At 40.7% G+C, this 23,094-nt stretch overlaps 2 protein-coding genes across 2 annotated transcripts in view; one reads left to right on the top strand and one right to left on the bottom strand.

Annotated features, from left to right (window-relative positions):
• The window catches only part of ADAM22 (ADAM metallopeptidase domain 22), a 136,382-nt gene extending 134,647 nt beyond the window's left edge, over positions 1-1,735 (top strand). Inside the window, exons 32-33 of the mRNA XM_075706527.1 lie at positions 278-401; positions 1,715-1,735. Of these exons, the coding sequence (XP_075562642.1) occupies positions 278-401; positions 1,715-1,735 (145 nt within the window). The remainder of the gene's footprint in view (positions 1-277; positions 402-1,714) is intronic.
• A 9,621-nt stretch (positions 1,736-11,356) lies between these two features.
• On the bottom strand, positions 11,357-20,217 carry SRI (sorcin). The gene is made up of 8 exons (XM_075705372.1): positions 20,157-20,217; positions 18,935-19,018; positions 15,403-15,472; positions 14,638-14,681; positions 13,450-13,597; positions 13,176-13,289; positions 12,647-12,705; positions 11,357-12,003 (listed from the first exon to the last, which is right to left on the bottom strand). Exons 1-8 carry the CDS (start codon positions 20,205-20,207, stop codon positions 11,977-11,979), a joined length of 597 nt encoding a protein of 198 aa, XP_075561487.1. The 5' UTR covers positions 20,208-20,217; the 3' UTR covers positions 11,357-11,976.
• Between the last annotated feature and the right edge of the window lie 2,877 nt (positions 20,218-23,094).

Here is a 23,094-nt window from a genome sequence, read left to right on the forward strand (position 1 = left end):
CACATAAAATAGTTCAAGAAATTGTTTTTATTATGCAATACAATTCTAGTACAAAGTAGGAATTTTTTTTTCTTCCAGTGTTCCTGAAAGCTATAAATACCTTTATTCGTATCATGAAATTATTAGATTACTGATTAAACAACTTTATCCCCCCAATATTGAGCTAATAATAAGCTATATACTTGGTTCTGAACCAAGCTTCAGAGTAATGGCAGTTGCTGTTGCAGTGCTAGGACCCAGTGACATCACATTTATTTTGTGTGTTTCAACATCTCAGGACACTGTCTCCTGCAAAGTCTCCGTCTTCGTCCACTGGATCCATCGCTTCCAGCAGAAAATACCCTTACCCGATGCCACCACTTCCTGACGAGGAGAAAAAAGCCAACAGGCAAAGTGCCAGGGTACGTGTCCCTCTTCTCTGTGCATTTTGTCAGTGACTTTGAGTTACTGGTGGTTTTTCAGAAGGAAGGCGTGGCAGATCAACGTCTTTGACTAACAGTGACAGCAGCAGTGGCGTTTCCTTCGTACCCGTAACCCCAGAAGCTGCTGAAGGCTGAGCCTCTGGCAGCAGTTAGGGCAGCCTCGGTGGCTGCATTTACAGATACCCGTTCAGGCTGCTCTTAAGCCTGCCCTGAAGCCCAGATTTCAGCAGTTGTCTTATTTCAAGCTGGGAGTGTGCCTGGGGCAGCCTTTGGGCTGCGGAGGACGGGCAGCCCGGGAGCAGGCGGCGCATCTGGCTCTCCTCCCTTACCCCTTCCGGGGAGCTGATGCAGCCAGCGACTCTTACTCGGTCTGGGGGATAGCTGCTTTCCAGCTTTATGGAAAAGTAACTGCGTTGCTGTCGAGGAGGATGTGGAGGGCTTGTATCAAGCCCTTACAGACCTGGAGGGACTTTGCTGCCGCGTGCCCTGAGCCCACCGTGGTCCCCCAGGGTGGGCAAGAACCCCTGGAACGTGGTCTGGATGGTGATGCTGCTCCGCAAGGAGAGATTTGCAGCTGCTGCCAAAAGCTAGCTGTTGCTTCCTATGTGTCAATTCAGGCATAGCAGATGTTTGAATAAGCAAAAAACCATCTGAAATTTACTTCAGGAGTTTTGCTTGTGATAGGTTTAGTTCATGTTCCTGATGCAGGTGAGATTCCCATCTCTGCTCTCTGTCCTTTTTTTCCAAGAAAAAAAGGAGTGGAGAGCTGCTGAGGGGACCTGCATGCTGCTACGCCCACGTCCTGCTTGGGGCAGAAAGTTGGGGGGAGGGGGGCAGCACATGGTCTCCCAGGGGCACGTGGAGCAGAGTGGCTTGGAGGAAGGCTTGCGCTGATGTTTCTCAGCCCTGGAGCTGCCTTGGCGCCAGCTCAAACCCATGGCAGAAATTTGTACTGTCCTGAGCAGAGTTAGGCAGAAGAGAGTGGGAAATTACATTAATATTCGTTAGTGTAACTGCAAGGTAAAAGCCGTCTAATACAACGTTGATGCTACGCTGACATTTTTCCTTCAAACTCTCCGCGCTGCCAGGCATGGACATTTACTGCTTGAGACTGCTGACTTTGTGGTCTGAACAGATAGCTGCCAGAGGCTGGGAGGAGAGCAAGAGCGTAGCCTTGGTGACCCAAGCGATGTAGATGCAGTTCCCCTAACAAGCTCCTCGCACTGTTTGGGTAACAGCCTGTTTTATCTTGGTGTTCAGTGTGTGTTTGTGTTCCTTTTCCCCCTCTCCAGCTATGGGAGACGTCCATTTAGCTGCACTGTTTTCCTGGGGTGACATCAGAATTGTTTACTTCGAATTTTATAGAAACTCAGCATCACTGAGTCACTGCACATTCATCTGCTCTTCAGACAATTTGAAAGATCAACAGAGATGCCGGGAGCGATGCCAACAGTGATGCAGTGAGAACCTCCTCTCATCTGGAAGGGAAAAAAGCAGTCTTTTTTTTCTTTCTTTTTTGTTGACTAGTATTTTATGGATTTGATGAACAACCAGAATCATAACAATTACCAGGGGATAATTAGCCCGGACGCGACAAGGCTATTCTGCATGATGACAGATACACTTACCTAGAATCCCAACTGCAGTCTGTTTGCCAGTCCCGCGTAAGAGAGTTTTTTCTCTGGTTTAATGCAGTCCTGAGTCAGACCAGAGTGGAACTGGGAACGCGCCTTCTGGACAGCCCAGCCAATGTAAACTTGTACGCTGTATGCATGAACCTTGTGTTCTTTACTTTCCACATGTAAGGGATAAACAACATACTGTAGTAGAAATTAGCATGCAGGAGTAAGAAATATAGGATTTTTTTGTGACAGGATTTCAAGCTTTGAAAGGCAACTATTTGACACAAACGTCAAACAAACAAGGATTATATCTTTTTTTTACCTTATGTGTTTATAATCTCAGTATACAGATTGTATATATGTAAACATTTGATAATGTCAGAAATAGCTGTTATACATAAGTGTATTTTGCCAAATGCCTAAAGAAACAGTCATGACTAACATCACCACACTTCAGATTTTCTAATATTACGAGCAGACAACTTTGGAAATACAGAAAGTACAGTACTGTAAAACTGTGTCTCTCAGAAACTGGTGTTTGGCCAAAATCTATACTATCTTTTCAGTATCTTACACTGTCTTGACAATCTCAATTCTATGGTGGACTGCAGAAACCAGTGCAGCGGCACTTTGGTTTAAATTGTCGTAAGAGGAACCAGCCAAAATCCGTTGTTCAGTGAGATGACCGGCGTATCCTCTCACAGGTGTAATCAAGAATGATTCGGCAGACCACAGAGACAGAGTCTTTAAGAAGTGCGCAGTCCAAACTTCCTGGACATTTGGGAATACTTCTAAGTAGTCAATTCAGGATGTGGTGATGTGAAGTCCTTCTGGTGAGAGTTGCTGTGTATTTTTGATAGAGCATTTCAGACACTGTTCTAGATGGCAAGGCGTAGCTAGCGTGAGAAGCATAACGATTGCACTGCACTAGATAATAACAGTGCTGGGCAAGTGGCCAGTTTCATTGCTGTCTTTTAATTTTTATTTGTTACTGGAATCGCCTTTACCATGCGCTTGAACGCTATGCTTGCTGCCCCTGAAGCCCCCTTGACAATTTTTGGGGGCATTAAACTGAGTACAAGTGAGTTTAGCCTAAAAAAACGGGGTGGGGGGGAACAAACCCTTTACCATGGAGATATTAATCTTGTGTATAAGTGGATGGTTAGATTTCTAACACCTGAGATTTCTAAACGTTGTTGTAAAACAAATGTCTTTTGATCGGGAATTTTGAGTCAGTAAGAAACTGGACCGTATTAAATCAACTTAGAATTCTCCAGCTTTCCAAAATCGACTAATTCTTAGCTTCAGGTGGTACCATTGCAGAATGAAACACCCGATTCTGTGTGGTGCAGTTGAATACCTTGCCCAACAGCTGTATGATCAATTAGATATTATTGTGATGGGAACATCTACGGTGTTTCTAAATCTTCTACCTCTTTCATGTATTTCCTTTAATAAGTGAACCCAACACTTGCAGCCTTTTAATATATTTTTTTAACTTTTAAGTCTCTTGATAAAGTCAAATATATGTAAGATTAAATTAAGAAACGTTTAAAGATGTCAGCAACTGTAAAGTCTGTAAGATTTTTAGAAACACTATATTTTATGATTAGGCTGTGTGTTGGATTATGACAAAATATTGGCCTTGGAGTTCAAATGATTTTGCTTCACAGTCCACAGGTTCTGGTAAGTATTTTGGAGAAAGATAAATATGAGTGAGTACAAGTCCATGCAGACAGACCATCTGGAAGGAGCCAGTCACTTGTAATTGCTTTAGGAAAAGTTTCTGCACTTCTGTGAAGACTAAATATCCGTCAGCACTGAAGAATATTTTTTGCAAAGATTTACTTTGAGTGTAGGTAACTGGTTTAAAGAAAGTTGGTGGCGTATAGCTCATGAAATTAGGGCCTGAGCCATAATCACTTGAAATCAGTATGTCTTTTATTGATTTCACTGGACTTTGAGCAGGACCCTTGTGGAGGTCACCTGCATGAGGACATTATGCTAACCCGACAGCCTCTGTGTTATTCTGTCACCTGGAAGCTGTTTTTCCCTTGCATATTAGTATCTTGTCATTAGTAACTGGACTGTTCATCATGTGCCTTTTACGGTATTTTGGTTGGATACAAACTGGCACGTAATTCTGAATAATCCTGTTAGATTTCTGTGCATATTTTGTTTACCACTGTTTACTCTTCCCTTTCCATTTTGCCTTATCAAGAAGCAGCAAGATTTGGCAGACTGAACTGGATATAACATACTGGCTCTTTGTGTAAAGTTCATAGCTTCTTGTTTTGCAAACAAATGGCTCTCCTGACTGTATTTTCAATGTAGTATGTACTTTCAACTTCTCTCTTGTTTTGGTATAATTCATTCGTAGCATATGATGATACAGTTACGTGTGTAGTGTAACTTGAACAGTCACTTTCACATTTGGAGATATGTAGAGATTGGAAGTCTAGTTATGAGCACTAAGTTTAAGTTGAATAAATATTGACGTTCACTTTGATGGTCTAGAGTGAGAACATCACAGGACTTGGGGTTTTTGCAAAATTCTTCCGCAGAGAATTTTGCATCAGGTTGGTAACTTGGAGACCTTGTCATTGCACAAGACCTGAATGAGTAGGGCTGTGTGAGCCTCCAAAGCCAGCGGAGGTCAAACAGAGAAGTTGCTTGCTTACATTTTGTGGTTTTCTACTTTTAAAATGTAGTGTGTTGGAAAGCTGCCAGATTAATAACCTTGAAGACTACAAATATTTTTATCCGCTGTAGTTAGTTACACTGGCAATAGCAATATAAATTGCCACATAATACCTCATCCAGTCTGTAATAGAGTACTTGTATTGTCAATAGGATAGCTCAGTCATTTTGACTCATTGAGACTCATGCTCTTATTTTAATAAATGAACTAGTTATTGCCAGTTATGCTGTAGATGCCTGTTGAAGTGGGGAGGTTATCAGCTCTTCTCAATACATTGCAAGTAATTGTCCATATGAGCATAGGACCTGCAGGATGAGGGTTATGTATTTCAGATGTGGGAGAAGAATCTTCTAGAATTTAAAATACAATTAATATGACTAACTGATGCAGACTGGAAAATAGAGATTGTATCTGAATACTCCTGCACAATGATTCCACAGTTTACGGACTAAAAATTCACCTGCTAATTCTGAATTTGTTGACATAAGAACTTCAGTAATCCATATTATAGACTTTTGGTGAATATACTCAGGCAGTTTACCAGAAATGGTTGTGACTGATTCATAATTTACATATTATTTTTTTATATTTAAATCCATAGTTTTAAAGAGGTTGTTCATTTTATACAGTCTATCTCTGCATAAGTTGTGAACTTAAGTCACTACTTGCCAGTTACCTGACTTGGAAGTGTGACTTGACTTTGAAGATAGCTACTTCCAAATGACTTAAGAGTTTCATTCCTGATTTATGAGCTGTTGAACCTGCTAAGCTGATGTGCCCATTAGATAATTTTGATTGTGCTAATGAACAAATGCACCTTTGGGTTATAGCCTGAATTAAAATCAGAAAGAAACTGTATCAATAGCTAGCATAGTGACATCCTCTTACCTGAATCCCTGTTGCTGGTTTTAAATGAACTGAGTGGTCTTGTCAACACCAATGTGACAACTGTTTTCAAAACCAGGGCTAAGAACAGGTACATACACTATTACAGGCATGCATATACTACAAATTCTGACCAAATTTGCAGTTATTTCATTGCTTAATGAATAGGATAAGATGTAACGTAAAACAATGATAAGACTCTGTAATCCTGTGGGATAACAGGTTAGCTCTTAGGACTTGCTCTGTCATCGAATCCCATACCTAGCTGTTGTAAGCAAACTTGCCAAACTCCACTGGAAAACTCAGCAAGCTCCTGTTCTTCTCTTTTGGCCCCTTTCTGCTCTTACTGAAAAGCATTTCCATGAATGATAATTACATCCACTAACAGCCTCTTGTGTTGGTTGGCTAAGATCAAAAAGCTGCTACGTCACCTTTCCACGCAGTGTCCTGGATAAGGTTTTTCCAGTGCTGTTAATACATCTTCTGCTCTTGCTACAGTGTAGGTGATGCATCCTCATGTCTCATGTGCAGTTTGCACTGGTAAAACCATTTGGTGGCTCAGCCATCCTGTGTCTTTCTCACCCTCTGGCACTGTTGAAAGCTAAGCCTCTTTAATCACCGAGTCTGTGAACCTGAGTTGTGCTGTGTCCTATTTCTCTTGCTCCAAGTCTGAAGATCATCCATGTCTTTCTCTAAGTTGCTGAAGTATCTGTATCATTAGCAGAAGGTTTGGGCCACTGTTACTAACCACAGTGTGAGGTTATTTACCTCATTTTTAAAGAGCTTGAGCATTCTGGTCTCCGCTGGAGCCAGTTTTTTGTCCAGAATGGATTATCCATCAGACTGCTGAGCTGATGACCCACTATTTGCATGGCTTCCAAACCATATGAGACATCAGCAATATCGGATTTGACTTTGATCAGATTTCCTGAAGACAAATATGAGTAAACTGCACACATACATACAGCTTGTCATCCCATGACTGCATGGTGGTGTAACGTTCCTGTGTACACATAACTATTACCCTAACAGAGCAGGAAAAAAGGAAATGGTGAAACTGCACGTGTAGACATAGCTGCGATACAGATAGGACTCTTAAGTGTGATTTCAACAGGAAATTAAGTAATACCTCCTATCATTACACTAAAAAACTCCTTTGACCCAAGCTTACAAAAAACATTTCTGGTGCCTCAAGTATGGATGCTAATGTAAACTAAAGCTTTGGAAACAGTAGCTCGTACACCCAGCAGGTGGTATCTTGTCATTCCGCAAGTTTTCTGCAACTATTTAGAGAAGCACTACAACAGTCAACATTAACATGTTATCTTAGCCAAGTAATCAAAACAAGCGGTAAAAGTAAGTTCAGAACACAGAAATGTGGTTGGTTGCTGACACTTGAGAAGCTTTGTACCTGACTTCAAAATTGGCTCACCTAGCCAGGTCTGGGGGGGTTTAGTTCTCTAAAATCCAATCTACACCAGTTTCAAAATCACTTTAGCTAAGCCAGCTTTGAACTGTTTAAAAACTTCTGCTATGTAGACAGGCCGTAATTGCAATATAATTCGGAATGAGATGAGGAAGACTGGGGAAAGTAAGCTCAGAGCAGTTAAAAAGAAACATGTTCTCTAAGGGAGAATAGGTTGTCTTACACTATTTTTAATTACTAGAGCATAAAATGTCAAAGCAGCAAGCTACTTTTTTTTCTGTTTCTGTATTCCTCTGAATAAACAAAGTTTTGGTTAAAAAAAAAATCCTAACATGAGGCCTTAAGACCTTATATATTCTAACTTTAGCATGGAGAGTCTATTTTTACAACCATGTTAGAAATTCTGTATATAGGCCTGACTGACCTTGTAAGTATAGTGGTGCTAGCAGTTAATCATGCAATATTGTAAGGCTCTGTATAACAGTAAATGCTGATTTATTTTGATTATGGGTACAAGGACTCCCGCTCACTGCCTGTGTAGAGACTCTGCATATTTTATGCTTGGAAATACAGTCCAGAACATATTCAAACTGTGACTATATAACCTGATTTTTCTTTTCTTAAGGGTGAAGATATATTACTATAGGTAGTGTTTTATAGAGAATACAGTACTTATTTTTATTGTTGCATAAATGCAAAATATTTTTTTCAGAATAGCAAAGCATTACATAATTTTTAATCCGCTGGAGAAAACACTATTTACAGTATGACCAGTTCTTTCAGCAAAGCTTTTGGGGTGGTATATACCAGTTGGCTCTGCCAGCTTCATTTTGTGCTAATGTTTATCTTGGGCATTGCTGTAAAAAAAAAAAAAAAAAAAAAGCTATCTATTTTTTCACTCATACTAGCCCTTACTGGTAAAACATTTAGAGAGGCAAGGAGAATCGTGTTTCACCACTGGGGCTGGGCTAGCATTAGCAAAACCAACCAGTCCACACCATATTGTTGTCTTTGTTAGTTAAAATCCTTTAAAGATCATACCTGATGTAACAGAAACATAAGATTTTGACAAACACCAAAACGAAGCGTTGCAATTTACAACTTCTAGCTTTGACTGTGATATTTTTGTCATCTACATTGCAGGCATTGGGCTGTTGAAGTGAATGAATCTGGCTTTCATGTAGCTAAACAAAATGTTGCTTTTTACAAAATCAAATCATTGTAATTTGGGGTTCTAAATTCCTGCTGACTTTTAATAACAGCATCACAGTATCCACTTCTATGAGAGTATTTAATACAAATGCCTGTGGTTTTCAATGTTACTAACATACTGTAACATCAGTAAAGTGACTTTCAACGACAAAGACTGTTGTGTGTATTTTGTTCTAAGTTCTTATATTTAGCACTTCCTACTTTATAGGTCTCTAAAAAAAAAAGATGCTGCGTGCATGGGAAAAAAAAGGCTAATGGCTAATAATAGAATACAGATGCTATTTTAATAGAATACAGATGTTATTTTTCAAATGCTAGGGTTGAAAATGATCCTGTGAGCTTCCCAGTCTTTGCCTTAGGGTCCTACTGTTTTCAAGGCAAATCTAACTGCATGTCTGAGGTCAACCTAGAAAAATTATCTACATTCTGAACTGTGCCCAATTGTTTGCACAAAGGTCAAGAGCAATCACCCCACTTCGTATCACATAAACATCTTTCCCAGTATGTGTTTTGGGAAAGAGAAACCCTTACTGCTGAATTAAAAATAACTATTTCTCTAAAGCAGGTAACTTGCATATGCAAATTAGCCACTAAACCAACTCTTAATGGGGAAGTGATTTTCACATAGGTTTCAGGGGGCATTTTTAGCTAATGACAGCAAATTCTGTAGTCACTCCTTAGCGACTGTATTTATTATCTTAGTTTATGTCTGAACATGAAAGATGATTTATCCTATCAGACCCTATGAATACCATGGATTTTCAAAATGCTTATGGAGAACAAAAAGCAATTCTTTCTTGGGTAAGCTAGAATTTGTTTCTGGTTTTGGAGCTATTTGCTTTCCAGTTTTCTCTGTTTTGTGTTTACAAGAAGATCCCTGATGAAAACCCTGTTGATTCACACTGTTGTTCTTGCACCATTTCATTGCCCAGTAGCTGGCTGTTGCCAAAATAGTAATTCAGCCTGGGGAAATAAACTGAGAAAGACTTAGCGTATTTGTTATTGGTCCTCTTCTTTCATTGCTCCAGACACCTGTTATGCCTCTCGTTAAGCTGAACACATTTTTGAAGCAAAGCTTTTATTTGTAGGCGCATTTTTACTCCCATGTGTTATTTAATCAATAATTCTCACGATTTATTGCATAACTTCATACCTGTACAGGTATGTGGAACTTCGGGGGAGTCTCAGATCATTTAGTAAGTTACGCTTATCTCCAAGATTAATAAGTTACACTGATCTACAAGAATGTTATATTAATTATTGCCTGATGTTTTCTTTCATTAGTAGTTTCAGGCCTGCAGTGGGTGGAGAATTGGAAGAGCAAAAGCAAAAAAAAAAAAAATTGCAGATGAAGGTAAAACAGCTTAATAAGGAAAAGAAGCAGGGGTGGGGTGGGGGGGGGGAGCCATGCAAAGGCAATTGCCAGCTCCCACCAGCAGATCAATGCCCAGCCAGGCCCCAAGCAACAGCTACTTTGGAGAGGCTTATCCATCCCTGCCCGAGGGTTATTGCCACGTTACGGGGCATGGAATACCCCTTAGGTCCATTCAGATCAGCTGCCCCCGCTGCGTTCCCTCCCAGCCTCTCGCCCACTCTCAGCCTACTCACTGGGGTCGCAGAGTGAGAAACGGAGAAGACCTTGATGCTGTGCAAGCACTGCTCAGCAACAGCTAAAACACTGGTGTGTTATCAATGCTAGTTTAGTCATAAATCTGAAACGCAGCACCCTACAGGCTGCTATAAAGAAAATTAATTTCATGCTAGTCAAATCTAATACAAGACCAGAAACACAATTAAGCAAAAGTACGAGAGAAATATGTGGGTAATGAGCATTTTGAGAAATATGTCTCATCTTTTTTGGGGTAAAATTAAGTGTAAGGATGAATACTGTATTTATGCAAAATGGTCTAATCAAAACCCTAGAAGAACAGCCTTTGCTTCATACTCAATTTACTAACTTGATCAGCTGCCAGAGTTTTGAACTGCAGCAGAATTATATTGGCTACTTCAGTCACACAAACCTTTATGGACTTTGGTCATGTTAGAAATGCCTTCTGTAGCATTCCATGTCTGCTTCTCAACTGTATGTGCAACAGGAGTGTACAATTATCAGAATGTGGAAGTATAATCATGTTTATGCCTTTAAAATTCATTTTTGAAGACAGAAAGAGAACTAGCTTCTGAAATGAAACTAGAAGCAATACCCAAAGGATTCGGAATTCAAGTAGTAAGTACTAGTTGCTTCTTTAGGTGAGACCAGCCAGCTTTGAATATATAGCCCAGAAACCAGAGACCTAGATTTTACAGTATTCTTAGCAAGCTAGGGTATAAAATAGTATCTTCAAGCAAGATGTCTGCTCCAAGGATTATTTGTGTTGCTTGTCCAGTGACATATAGACACATATATCTATATATACACATGCATGTATAGTTTTGCTTTCGTTCCTTAGTGCAAAGGCTCCTCCCCAAAAGTGCTCTAAACCACTAATATAATAAACAAACTCCTTTTAACATTCTGGCATTCTTTGCATTTACAAGGCTAGCAAAAGAACATCTATCACTCCTCTGTGGTAGGTAGAAGTGATCAAAATTAACAAAAGTTTCATGAACGTATTTCATTGGAAAAAAAGTTTGAACTACCTCCTGCTGCTCCCTCTTCCCATAAAATGTCAAGCTTCCCCTCAAAACCCCAACCAAAACCCACCACCAAACAAAAACCTTTTTCCCCTGAAAAATCTCAGGCAAAGAAGTCTTGCCTTTCTGTATCTGCTTTCATGTAAATTCTACAGCATTGGTAATTACTGCCATGATCTGAAACAGTAATCTGGCAAGAATTTTTCAAAGGGGGGTTTGGCCCTTGTATGTCAGTGGGCATATAGAGGAAGGAAAGGCTACTTGTTAGGGTTTGCAGTGGAAGAGATGATAGAAACATTAATTTACACGTAACTAAAGTCTGGCAGCATAGAAGTTCATTGCTAAAGGGAAAGTCTATATATAAACTGACACAGCATAGTTTTTGTATGTTTAAAAGTGTTTTATATAGTGACACAAACAGAGCAAGAATCTTACTGAACAAAAGCCCCCCCTACAAGAGCACACTGCTAGAAGAGTTCTCTGCTATGTTTTGTCGCATCCCTGAAGTTCTATCACGAAGTCTTACACTCAGTGCATGGTATCACAGACTTCATCTTGAAAATAGCTAGCTGTCAAAATAAGCAACTTAAACTTACTGATGTTGTAACAGACCAGCGTAAAATGAGCATTCCAAGAGCTCTTTCAGTTTGTACATGTGTCTTATACTGTCAAAGACAAAAGAGTATGTTTCATCTTATGTCATACACATGACACTATTTAAGACAGAAAAAGGTAAGTTGTGCTCCAGGAACTGGTTTTAGTGAATCACGGGAAAGAAGTAAAGACACTACGGAACAACCTACCATCTGCATAATTCGAGCTATACATAGTGAATTGCAAGTTTATGAAAATAAAAACATCTTTAATAGTCACAGGCTGAAAGTTAAAGATGACAGTACATGAGTAGTTTATAGTCATTATCAAAACTAAAAAAAAAATGCAAGTGTGTAAAGCGATACCTTCATAAAATATGCAATTTCCCATATTGAGATACACAATCATTCGAAGATTTGGCAAAGCAAAACACAAACTGGAATGTTAGTCGTGATCATCCATAGCTTGCTTCCTTTTGATTTAGACGCTCATAACACACTGTATGAACTGAAAAAAGAATAACCACTTATTAGAAGTATGGTAGAGAACAAGTTTTTACTTTTTCTCCCAAAATACTCATTGTTACTACCCTTTTCTGTAAACAAATTCAGTCCACGAACAACAAAGCTTTGAAACCAAATATGAAAACTAGCTAATAGTTTATTAAAATAAAGCATCTCCTGAATAATAACAACAAAAAACCCAGGAATACGTGAATCCAGTGTTCTCCTTTTCCTGCACAGATGCAGCCAGGAAGCCAAGACCTACAAGCCTGACTGTGATTTGTGTTTGTCCCCACCACACCTCCCCCAACCTTTCCTGGGAAAAATGCCTACCAAGCCTTAAAACAAAAGAAGAAAAAAAAAGTCACAGAATGTGATGTTAGCAAGCAACTTAGCCTCTTAGATCTTCTTGAACCACACTGGTAAGAAGTCCAGACAAAAATGCACAACATTGTATAGAACTCTATACAGTATGTGAAAATTTTTTGGGACAATACTCAACAAAACCCAGAACCTTTGTGCTCTCAGGTAACACCGTAAGCGTAGGGAAGACAGGCAGAAACTCAAATCATTACTGTTTGTCTTCAGTTTTAAGTTTTTCTTTAGTTTTACCTGTAACTTTAACTGATTCCTTAAAGTTCACTTACATCATCATACTGGAAGTTCACAAAACCCTGCTGAGATATATCCCTTCTTCTAAAACATTCTGCAAAAAAGCATTAAGAAAACAAAACAGAAACCAGGTAAGAAGAATTACAGTTAATGAATTTTTTTTTAAATGCATTGTATTTTGATTAAATTCCCCAAGTCACACGAATGAGAACTCATGAAGAACACTGCAATTCACGCTAAGACTTAATTTCCCATTCTTCATTTTCATATTTATCACATACAACCCTTTATGTTCTGTTGATAAACGCAGTTTCCCAATTTTATTAACTTAACTCTTCTGTTCTCTGGAATAAACCCTGCATTAGTTTAAAGTCCATTTTTCAATGGGGATTTAAAGAATCATAATCTGTAATTGTTCCAGTTCTGTCTGTAAACTCTATTGAAAGAAACGTATTTTGTGTTACACAGAAGTTAACGTTGGACTTGAGATAACTGAGTAATCAGGTTTTATTAAATAAAAATATATTATGGGGATGATAGTATCAAGGCTATAATCCAGCTTACCAGTGAGAGCTCTGAGTTTCACACAGCAGGCAATGTAATCATCAAATGTAATCTTTCCACGAGTGCTGTATCGCCTTGTGATTGCACTCACTGCCTGTGGGCTCAGTCTAAATCCTATTTGAAAATAAAAAGTCTATATTGAAAAGACAGGTAAGTCAACAGAATCCAACACGTTTTTAATTGGAAGTATCATATGTCAGCTACTGCGGGATGATAACTTGTACTGGGAAATGCTGTAAGTCAGTGTCAGAAGCAAGAACATTTCACAACTTACCCATATTCATCAAGGCTTTCTCCAGTTCTTGACGGTCCACTGTACCACTTCTATCATTGTCAAAAGTTATGAAGTGTTGCTTCCAGCCATTGACCACAGCCCAGAGTTCTTTAAATTCATTAAATCCCAGTGTGCCAGACATATCCCTCTGATTCCAAAGCTAAGAAAAATATTTCTTAACTTAAAAAATAATAAAAAAGCCCTCTCTTCAGTGGAAATTTGTATTTTTATCATCTGTAGTTAAAAACTCTTTCTTGAAGGTCAATATTAACAATACTTTACTATTACTAATTTCTCCTGGTAGAAAACTAACTACAGCATCCCACAGCACAGAGATAATACTACTGACCAAAACCAAAGGTCAGAGAACTTGCTCTCCCCACTTCTTCTCAGTGAAACCTGATAAAACTATTTGCTCTTTGTGAATTTAACTTAGTTCACACTTCTTTTACCTGCTGCAGTGTAATTGTTACCACTAAAATACATATCTGAAATAAAAATAGATGCCAAATGAAAAATTACTTTAAGTTAGAATAATATCCGTTCTCTCACATTCCAAGCAGTTTGTTCAAGGTGAGCTAACAGCCCTTCCAGTTTCATTTCTGTTTTTTTTTCTTTTTAAACAGCAAAACATTTGAACATGACAATTTAAGTTTTGACTAAAAAAACTCCAAAGATTCCAACCTTGCACAGTATACCTAAGTCTTCCATAGGTCCTACTGCTGAATGCCACATACCATCTCATTAGATAGTTGAACCCGATTCATTCAAGGAACAAGATTTAGGGGGACTTACATTGTATTCAGGCTGTGTAGTACAACTGCTTAGTTCCCGAGGAAGGACAGCTACAATGTTATCCAATTTCAAAAGCACAACAAGCGATTTGTACAAAACTACTCTGAGTTGCCAGACCTGACTCTTCATACATTCAATGAAGAAACAGTCCCCTAGGCTTAGAGGGGTACCACTTGTTGGAAGATCAGTCACTGAGAGCCTCATTTATTAGGATTATTATTTCATCCAGTAAAATGACTAAGAATGGAATTTTGTAGTTCCCCAATTATAATGATCATAATACTTACCAAAGAAGAGCTGAATGGGAATTACAAAGCATTTCCCAAATTTTGGGCACCCTCTCATCTTTGCTTACGTAATGCAAAAATGTTTACATTTCATACTAAAGGATACATCCAACATTGAGATCATGAGTCTGCAAGTCTCTAAGTTGAAAGCTGTTTAAATTAGAAAAAGGAAAAATAAGTTATATTAGAAGAATGAGTTTCAGTTTTGTCTAAATGTATCATTTTAAACTGCTTCTTATTATACACTGATAATAACGTATAAAATATATCACTGCTTCCACTGTACACAGCCATACCGTATTTTGATCCAAATAAGAGCTTTCAATCATTACTTGTCAGAAAAACTGACAGCAGACAATCTGGAGGCAATTAAAGTTATTTTTAAAATTAATTTGCTCTTATCTCAATCCATAAAGGTTTTGGGTTTCAGTCAAAGTGGTCATTTATGTTTCACCACTTGAGGAAGCCAGTTTTACTCACAGAAGCTCAATTTTGTAAACTAGGTATTCCAACAAAGGAGTCCTACCACAGAATTTTCTGGTCAATATGAAAGCTCAATTTAAAAACAAAGCAAAACATCTTTTTTAGAATTGGCTGTCCATTACAAAACAAAACACTTCTCCAACTCCACAGCTCAGCAGTGAGGCACTAAGGAGGCTGAGAAGGGAAGTCTTATATGCACAGAACTGAATACAGAGAATTTATGTTTCGAAGTAGTCCATATGGAAAGCAAGCATACAAAGAAAAAACCACCCCCAAAACCCAAAACCTCTGCAGAAGGCACAACTGCAAGCATTTTCTAGTAGATGGCAGAAGAATTAGTATGCCTTAGGGCTGGGGTTTTTTTGGTTTATTTAAATCATTAACTTACGTTTATACGCTCCTGCAATCCCTGACTGGGTGAGACATCTCTGTAGCTCATCAGCATCTATTTGTCCATCCTTTCGATAACAGAAGATGTATCAGCCACTGTTTTAATTCCCTCTCCCAGGCTGGTTATTCCCAGTACCCACTCCCTTTTCACTAGCATTAAATTAGTTACCCCTTCAAAAACAACTGATTACCTGTCTGCTATATGACAGAAACTGCCTTAAAAAACCCATATGCGTAATGATGTTTCTTTAGTTGATATTTTTGCAATATGCATTAGCGTTCCCACCTAGTGATGTACTAAAAAATGAACAGGATTGGCAGGTTTGCTCTAAACTTAACTTTAAAAAACAAACAAACCACCATATTCACATCAAATTGGTACCGTGTACTTGAAAGCCAGCTGCATAGGAAACCAAGGCACAAAATTTTGAACAGAAAGACAGCTTTGCTTAAAGTACTAATTTTAACTTAGTGGGTATTGTAGTCACTTTAGATTATATGTTTACGATCTCACTGCTACAGCAGGAAACCTAGAACCCAGATCGTACATTCCCTCTTCTCAAGACTGCCTTAAGATTTACAAATCTAAAAGACCCGGTTTTTGGGAATAGTAAGTTGTTAGCTGAACAAACAAAAGCAGAAAGCAAAGAACTTTGAAAGAAAAACAAACCAAACCCAGAAAAGATACCTATCCGCATGGTTTAGAAAATGACTCACTTCCAATACATCCTGCTCAGGGCCAAATGGAGAAAACAACAGCCAATTCATGCAAAGCAATGAGCTGTCAAAAGTGGAGCTGGAATTCAAGCTCACATTTCTCACACACCCAACATGAAGTTTGGTTCATAGAGAGTCTGAGTATAATTTAACCTCATTCGAGGATGGACCATTTTATCTGTAGATAACAAATGATGCTACTTTTGTAAAGCATTAAATAGGGAAAAGAGAGTTGCTTTATATTTGAAACAAATTTATTTGCCTCAGCATTTTCCTAATGTTTTTAAATCCAGTAAGCATTTTTTTTCTTCTTTTTTTAAGAACAGAGATATGCTACTAAATGGCATGGTGGGAATGGCACAGCCAGGTAACTTTCAGAAATGAAGTACCATTATTTATAGGACAAATAGTAGTTAATATGTTAAATGATATTTGACAAGGTCTTCAAAAAAAGAGTGTTTTGATTCTATGTAAAATTAATGGCAGCTAAATCCCAAATTGCTTCCAATCTACTCCATCAGTCTAACTATACAGATGTATTTAAAACTTTACATTCCCAGCAAAATAGAAGATTTGAAATAGCCACGCATAATAAAGCAGCAAACCTCTTCAAAGCCCTCATGCCTTCTGAAACAAAGACAGGATCTGCATAACTTTAAAATAGGCAGGAAGACAGAAAAGCATGATTTGTAATCATAGAATCATAGAATGCTTTGGGTTGGAAGGGACCTTGAGAGATCATCGAGCCCAACCCCCCTGCAGTAAGCAGGGATTGTAATCATGATTAACATGACCAAACAGATGCTTGGGGTTTTTTGGTTTTGTTTTGTTTTTTTTTTTAAAGTAGAACTTAAGCAGTTGAACTAGACAAGGCATAGGGGCTTTGCGAACAGACCAAAAAAAGAGAAAATTATTAGTTCCTACAAAGACAGACTCAATTAATTTAATAAAGATTTGAAACAATACTTTTGACTTTCTTCAGTAAACAAAGAAAACTAATTCCTCAAATCTAAGACAAGATCTCTGTTGTAAACTACTTCAAAGAAAGCTCAGAGGTAACTTTATATATTATATAGGCATAAAAACAACACAGAGAGCAGGAAACCATAGCCAAAAACTTTACTAATTCTAGAATAAGTACTTATGGAAAACTGTGAGATGTGGCTTTTCACAGACTTGCATGGATAGCTGTAGAAGCAACTGGTAATTTATCTGTTCCATTTCACTGTCTTCTTAAGGGGTTTTTACTTCTGCACAGCCACTGGTCTCTGAAACTGACTCTTCCGATGCCAAGGATAACATTTCAAAAGGTACCCAGTTTATTTCAGTAAGGAATGGTTTCTACAAATAAAAGAGTATTTAAGAGTACTAACTTAAGTATTCTGAAGTGCTAGCTTGATCGTACCCATTAGCTCACTGGTTCCCCAGCTTTCGGTAACCATGCCTCACTTGAGAAGCCTGGGGATGGTCTATGCCTTGCTGAGGTCCAGCTCCTGCCACCTCTTCTCCACAGGGCTGCATCCTGTTTGCTGTTACCTCCCTTTCTCTTTGTGCTAGGAGCTTACTCATTCTTCCAGCCTCACTGATTCCTGGCATCTCAACTGGCAGGCAATTTGTCAGCACGTTCACCTAAGCTCCACCTTACCAGAGAGGCCTGCCTCACTACAGATAGGTGATTCCAGTGCTCTCCTTTACTACAAAAACACGCAGTCTACGTATTTTCATAAGCAGTGTCAAAGAAGCAATATATAGACTGGAAGATGCATTATTAATTCAAAAGAATAATGTAGAGAAAAAGAGTAACTCAAATTACAGTCTTGAACTGGGAATTTAAACGTCAGCTAATATTGCTGAATTCAAACTTCCATGTTGTGGTTACGTCTACCTGCGGATAACAGATCCAGGAACAGTGTTTTAGATTCGCACAGACCCTAGAAATGTGCGATAAATAGCTATACATATAGCCAAAGACAGAACCTCAGCTCAATAAATCTAACTTATTTGCTCGTAAACTTTGTAATACAGTTCAAGAACTACTTATTTCTAGTAACGCCCATCATGATACAAAAACAATATATGCCACAAAATCACAGGAAAGAAATTCAAAATGCACAGCAGAATGACAGGGAGAAAAAAAGAAAGGCCTAAATTTAAGCTATGAATGCCTTTTCCGCTAAAAGAATAATCACTGTATGCTACCAGCAAACCCTGGTATTGGCACAACTCAAGACTGCTTTTCCATCTGTGAATCTACTAAGTCTATTAAGATCGTGTAATGATCTCATTCTTACTAGCATTTCCTGCTCTTAGCCAAGCCATCTCCATTACATTTCATTTAACTATATAGTCCCTATATATACTTATAGAGAAAATACAGCACTTACATGCACACGTGTATATTATTATTATTATTTTATTTCAATTATTAAACTTTATCTCAACCCCTAAGTTTTCTTACTTTTGCCCTTCCGATTCTCTTCCCTAACCCACTGGCGGGGGAGGGTGAACGAGCAGCTGCGTGGGGCTTGGTTGCTGACTAGGGCTAAACCACAACACACTCTATAAAAACTAACAGCATTATTCAAACTGCCCAGTTACTGTGCGTATATAGCTATATGGTATAGCTATACAGCTATATATAGCAGATAGGCTAAGTAAAACGATTCTATTGGGGTTTTTTTGAAACTTGAAAGAACAGTTTTCCTCACTGCAAATATTAGGCATTCCTCTTCCCAAAAGCTAATGTAGAAATTATTCCCCAGGAAAAAAAAAAAAAAAAAATCCAAGAAATAAGTAACATTTTATACATTTACCTGCCCTGCCACTGCAGCAAAATAACCGTACAAAGGATCCTGAGCTTGTCCAGGGAATGCTGGTCCTCCTGGAGCTCCTCCATACTTTAGAAATCAAGAAGAAAATTAATTTTAAATCCATGATTCAGTTAACTGTTAAGAAACTGCAGCGTTTGTACTTAAGAATCAACTTGTGTTTTTATATACACACCGTGCAAAAAAGTCAAACCAAGCAAAAAAGACATAATCTTGGTATCGATATACTAATTTATTATCATTTAAGCAGATCAGTGTAAAACCTTGCAGAGGAGCAATCCACTGATCTAGATGCAGTACGGTGTATCTCATCAAGGTTGAATTTTAGTCTACTACTAGCAGAAAACGGGGTACCGAAGATAAGGCACTGAAGATTTTTCTTTCCACTTAAAAAAGAGCTGAGCAAGACAGATCGCTCGGGAAAATACTTGGAATATGCATTAAGCATGGGAATTTTTAAAGAAAACTGATTCTTAACTGAAAACCATGGAATGAGAGAAGTTAATCCTGTCTGACTGAGTCGAGCCAATAATCTGTGTGACACAGCCTATACCCATCCTTTGCGGAGAAAAGAATATTCCCTTTTTGGAGACGGACAGAGTTTGATCAGGTGTACCTTGCTCTCCGAAGCCGCTTAGCCATTTATCGGCCCCAGGGGGAGAAGACAGCCTTACACCAGGTATTAGACACAAGACCTCCCTCGGGGGATGGCGTGGGGAGCGGAGAAACACCCGCAGAAGTGACTGTCGCCCACCAGCAGCACCCGCCGGGCATCTGCCTCCTCTCTTCTCCCCGCTCCCGCGGGCGGAGCCCCGAGGCGCACCGGGCCGGCTGCAGCAGCACCTCCCGCGGGGCAGCGGCGGGCAGGCGGCCGGGAGGGCCGGGCAGGGCTCCCCGCTTCCCCCCGGGGGCCGCAAGGCCGCCCCCGCCCCGGCGAGGCGTCCCCCGCCGCAGAGAGCCCGCGAAGCCACCCTTGCCTGCGCGGCGGGGCCGAGAGCCGCGCTCCCCCACCCCTGCCCCGCGGGGCGGCCCGGAAGGCGCCTCAGGCCCCCGGCAGTGCGCGGGGAGCGGGGCACGGCAGGGAAGGCGCTGCCCCGCCCCAGGCGCCATCGCCCCCGCCTCAGCCAGCCTGCCCCGCCGCCGTGGCGCCCCCGAGCCCCGCCAGCCCCCGCCGCCCGGGCTGAGCCCGCCACCAGCCCCCGCTCACCCCGCCCTGGTAGAAACCGCCGCCGGCGGCCGGCTGCCCGGGAAACGCCATCTTCGCCTGGCACCTGTCCCTGCCAGCCCGGCCTCGCCTGGGCGCAACCACCCGGCCAGGAAGGGGGACCGTGACGGGCCGCGGGCGCCGGGAAGGGCCGGGGCTGGACGCTCTGCCACCCGTGCGGGGCGAGCGGCTGCCTCCCGTCACCGGGGCGGCCGGGCAGTGCGAGACCGTGCCGTCGGGGGCTGAGGGACGACCCCCTCCAACCTCCCCCCCCCCCCCCCGGATGGTACAGGCCGCAGGCCCGCAGGCGGCCTCTCCTCCCCACAGTAACGGGGCGGCGCGGCGCTGCCTCGGGGCCCGCCCGTGCCGGCGCGGCGGGTCGGCCTCTTCCCCTGCGTTTTCCGTGGCTGTACGATGTTACCGGGGCGGTGCGGCCCCGTCAGGACGGGACGCAGGCGGGGAGTGCCGCGGTCGCTGGAGCGCCAGGCACGGGGCCGGTGGAGGCGACGGGGAGCGGGTTCGGCTGGCCTGCGGGGCGTCCCTGCCAGCGGCTGCCGGGCAGGCCGGGGAGGCAGCGCCCGCGGCAGGGAAGGAGCCTGCGCCCCGCAGCCGGCGGCCGGGGGAAGCCCAGAGGCTCGGAGCTGCGGCTGGCAGCGGAGGCGGCGTGCCTGGCACACCCCGGGGGCTGCTGCCTCGCTGGAAGCGGTCGTCTCGGTCGCGCTGGTACCCACTAAGGCGTTTGGGAAGCACTGAAAATGTTCACCGGTGAATCGCCTGTGTTGATGTCAGATTATTTTAAAATCATCCATTCGTGATTACAAAAAGGCCATAAAGCCCATCAACTGGGCAGTTCGTGCGTACACACCGCGTGGGCTACAGAATGTGCCGTTATGTTAAACATGTCCGCCTTTTTTGGTCCTGTAGCTTTCTCTTCCAAGTCTGAACACCCATCCCTGGGCCCGAAGACAGAGGAAATAGATAAGCTGTACAATTTTCTCTTGGGTCTGTAGGTCCAAATTCTTCTGGAGCAGGAACGAAGGGGGGAATGCCAGTGTCCCGCTGGGGCTAGGAAGCCATTTCGTGCTGGATCCCACCGGCAGTGCTCGGCTTGGGCCTGCTCTGCTTTTGGCGATTGCCTGGAGGAGTCTCGGCTTTGATTCAACAGCCTCCTCCAGGCTGGAGGAACTCAGCTGGTACAGCCCCGGCTTTAACCCTGCTGACCCTCCGTCCCCTTCACTACCCCAGGGAGCAACAACAGCTGAAATGGCCCCAGCTTGGTCTCAGCTGGACTGTTTTGTTTGCAAAATGTTAGAACTTCCTCATGTTGAGAGGTGTTTAGTCAAGTTGCAAGAGGATGAGAAATTGTTTGCTAGAGTCTGTATGAACGAAACAAATCTACTGATGGCGACCTTGCAGGGTAAATGGTCTGCTGTCAGAAATCTGAAAGCACAACATTCTATTTTCTGTTTGCTAGCATAATTTCTGAAGAACTATAAATTTGTGTAGGACCTTATTAATTTAATCACACTAATTTATAATAAACTTTTTATTAAATGAGTCACCTTTCTCAGCTTCTAAGTCATCCAGTAAACAGGGCTTTCAGACAATATCTATATAGTATATATTTTTATTATTTCAACACCAGTTACACTGATACTGTTAGTAGTTGCCAGTAACACAAGTACTGTGGTATATGAAATTTAATATTCAATAGAGTTGCCAAGTGAAAGAGACCAATCATTATTTAATACCTTCATTGCACACGATAGCTGAGAAACAATGTAGTGAATCTGGCTAGCTTTTCAGCTTAAGAAATACCTATTTGTATTTGAATAAGTGTCTGTTGATATCAAACTGTGCAGCAAATAGGTTTATTTACCAGACTTAATCACATGCATTGTAGGTTATTGGAGACACTGCTGAACCTTGTTAGAGTACATATATTAACGTCTGGGCAAGAAGCCTTCCTAATTAAAATAGGATCTAGGTACAGTGATAAAAATATTAAAGGCTGGAAAGATTGCAAATAAGTGGCAAAGAATATACGTGATAAGATTTGAAGAGTTAGACACTGATAAGCAAAATGTCAAATAGTATATGTGTATTGCCAATAGCTGAAAGATAATAGAAAGGATTTTTTAACTGCTTTAGTGAGAAAAAAACAGATAAGATTCAGACCAGTTGGTAGATAAAGATACTAAAACTGTACAGCTGTAGCTGTATAGAAAGATGTGTTTGTTAAGTTTGGGGGGTTTTTTTGTATTTGAATTCAGCACAAATATTAAGTCATCCTCTGTTTGCAGTGCTTCAACTGAGACTACTGGTAATGAACACTGCACTCAGTAGTTAATATTTGCAAGATTATTTAAATTCAACTGCATAGCAGTGAAAAGAGTTAGGAGACAGATGTAACAAAGTGGTGTATTTTATATGGTTTGTTGGGTAGGCGTTTTGTTTGCACTGATGCATTTAATTCAGTTTTTATCCGAGGAAAAGGAAGGCTTCAAAGGAGGGCTGTTTGAGGAGATTAATGAGTACATATCTGCCTTCTGAAGGGCTACTGATCTATGGTAACCTTTTAACTTACAATAAGATCATCGAATTAGAAGTACACCAGTAAGAAATCTGCATAGAATAGCTGGCTAGTGATTTTGCAGATCTCAAAGAATATATAATCCCTCTAGTGGGAAAACTGAAGTAAAGCAGCACAGAATGCTAGTACTATTGTCTTTTTTTTTTTTTTTTTTCAGATAATTCAGTATATTTTCCTAAGAAAAGACCAAAGTAAAATAATTTTGTTTAGAAAATGAAAATTATGTGTGCTGTTTACATTCCATAGCTTTTGCTGGATTCTTTGTAATATGATGTTAAGGAGTTCAAAACAGAGATATAGCAATATAGCATTACTGCCTTAAAATCTGATTACAGGTCACATTCATTG

Source organism: Pelecanus crispus, chromosome 2 (assembly GCF_030463565.1).
Source record: "Pelecanus crispus isolate bPelCri1 chromosome 2, bPelCri1.pri, whole genome shotgun sequence".
In the NCBI taxonomy this organism is placed as follows: domain Eukaryota; kingdom Metazoa; phylum Chordata; class Aves; order Pelecaniformes; family Pelecanidae; genus Pelecanus; species Pelecanus crispus.

Coding starts and splice junctions, on each gene's coding strand:
- SRI (XM_075705372.1), bottom strand. CDS start 20,207: ATGGCGTTTCCCGGGCAGCCGGCCGCCGGCGGCGGTTTCTACCAGGGC. Junction 15,473..18,934: donor TTGCTGCAGTGGCAGGGCAG/GTAAATGTATAA, acceptor TGTTATCGAAAG/GATGGACAAATAGATGCTGA. Junction 12,706..13,175: donor GAAACTCAGAGCTCTCACTG/GTAAGCTGGATT, acceptor GCTTTTTTGCAG/AATGTTTTAGAAGAAGGGAT.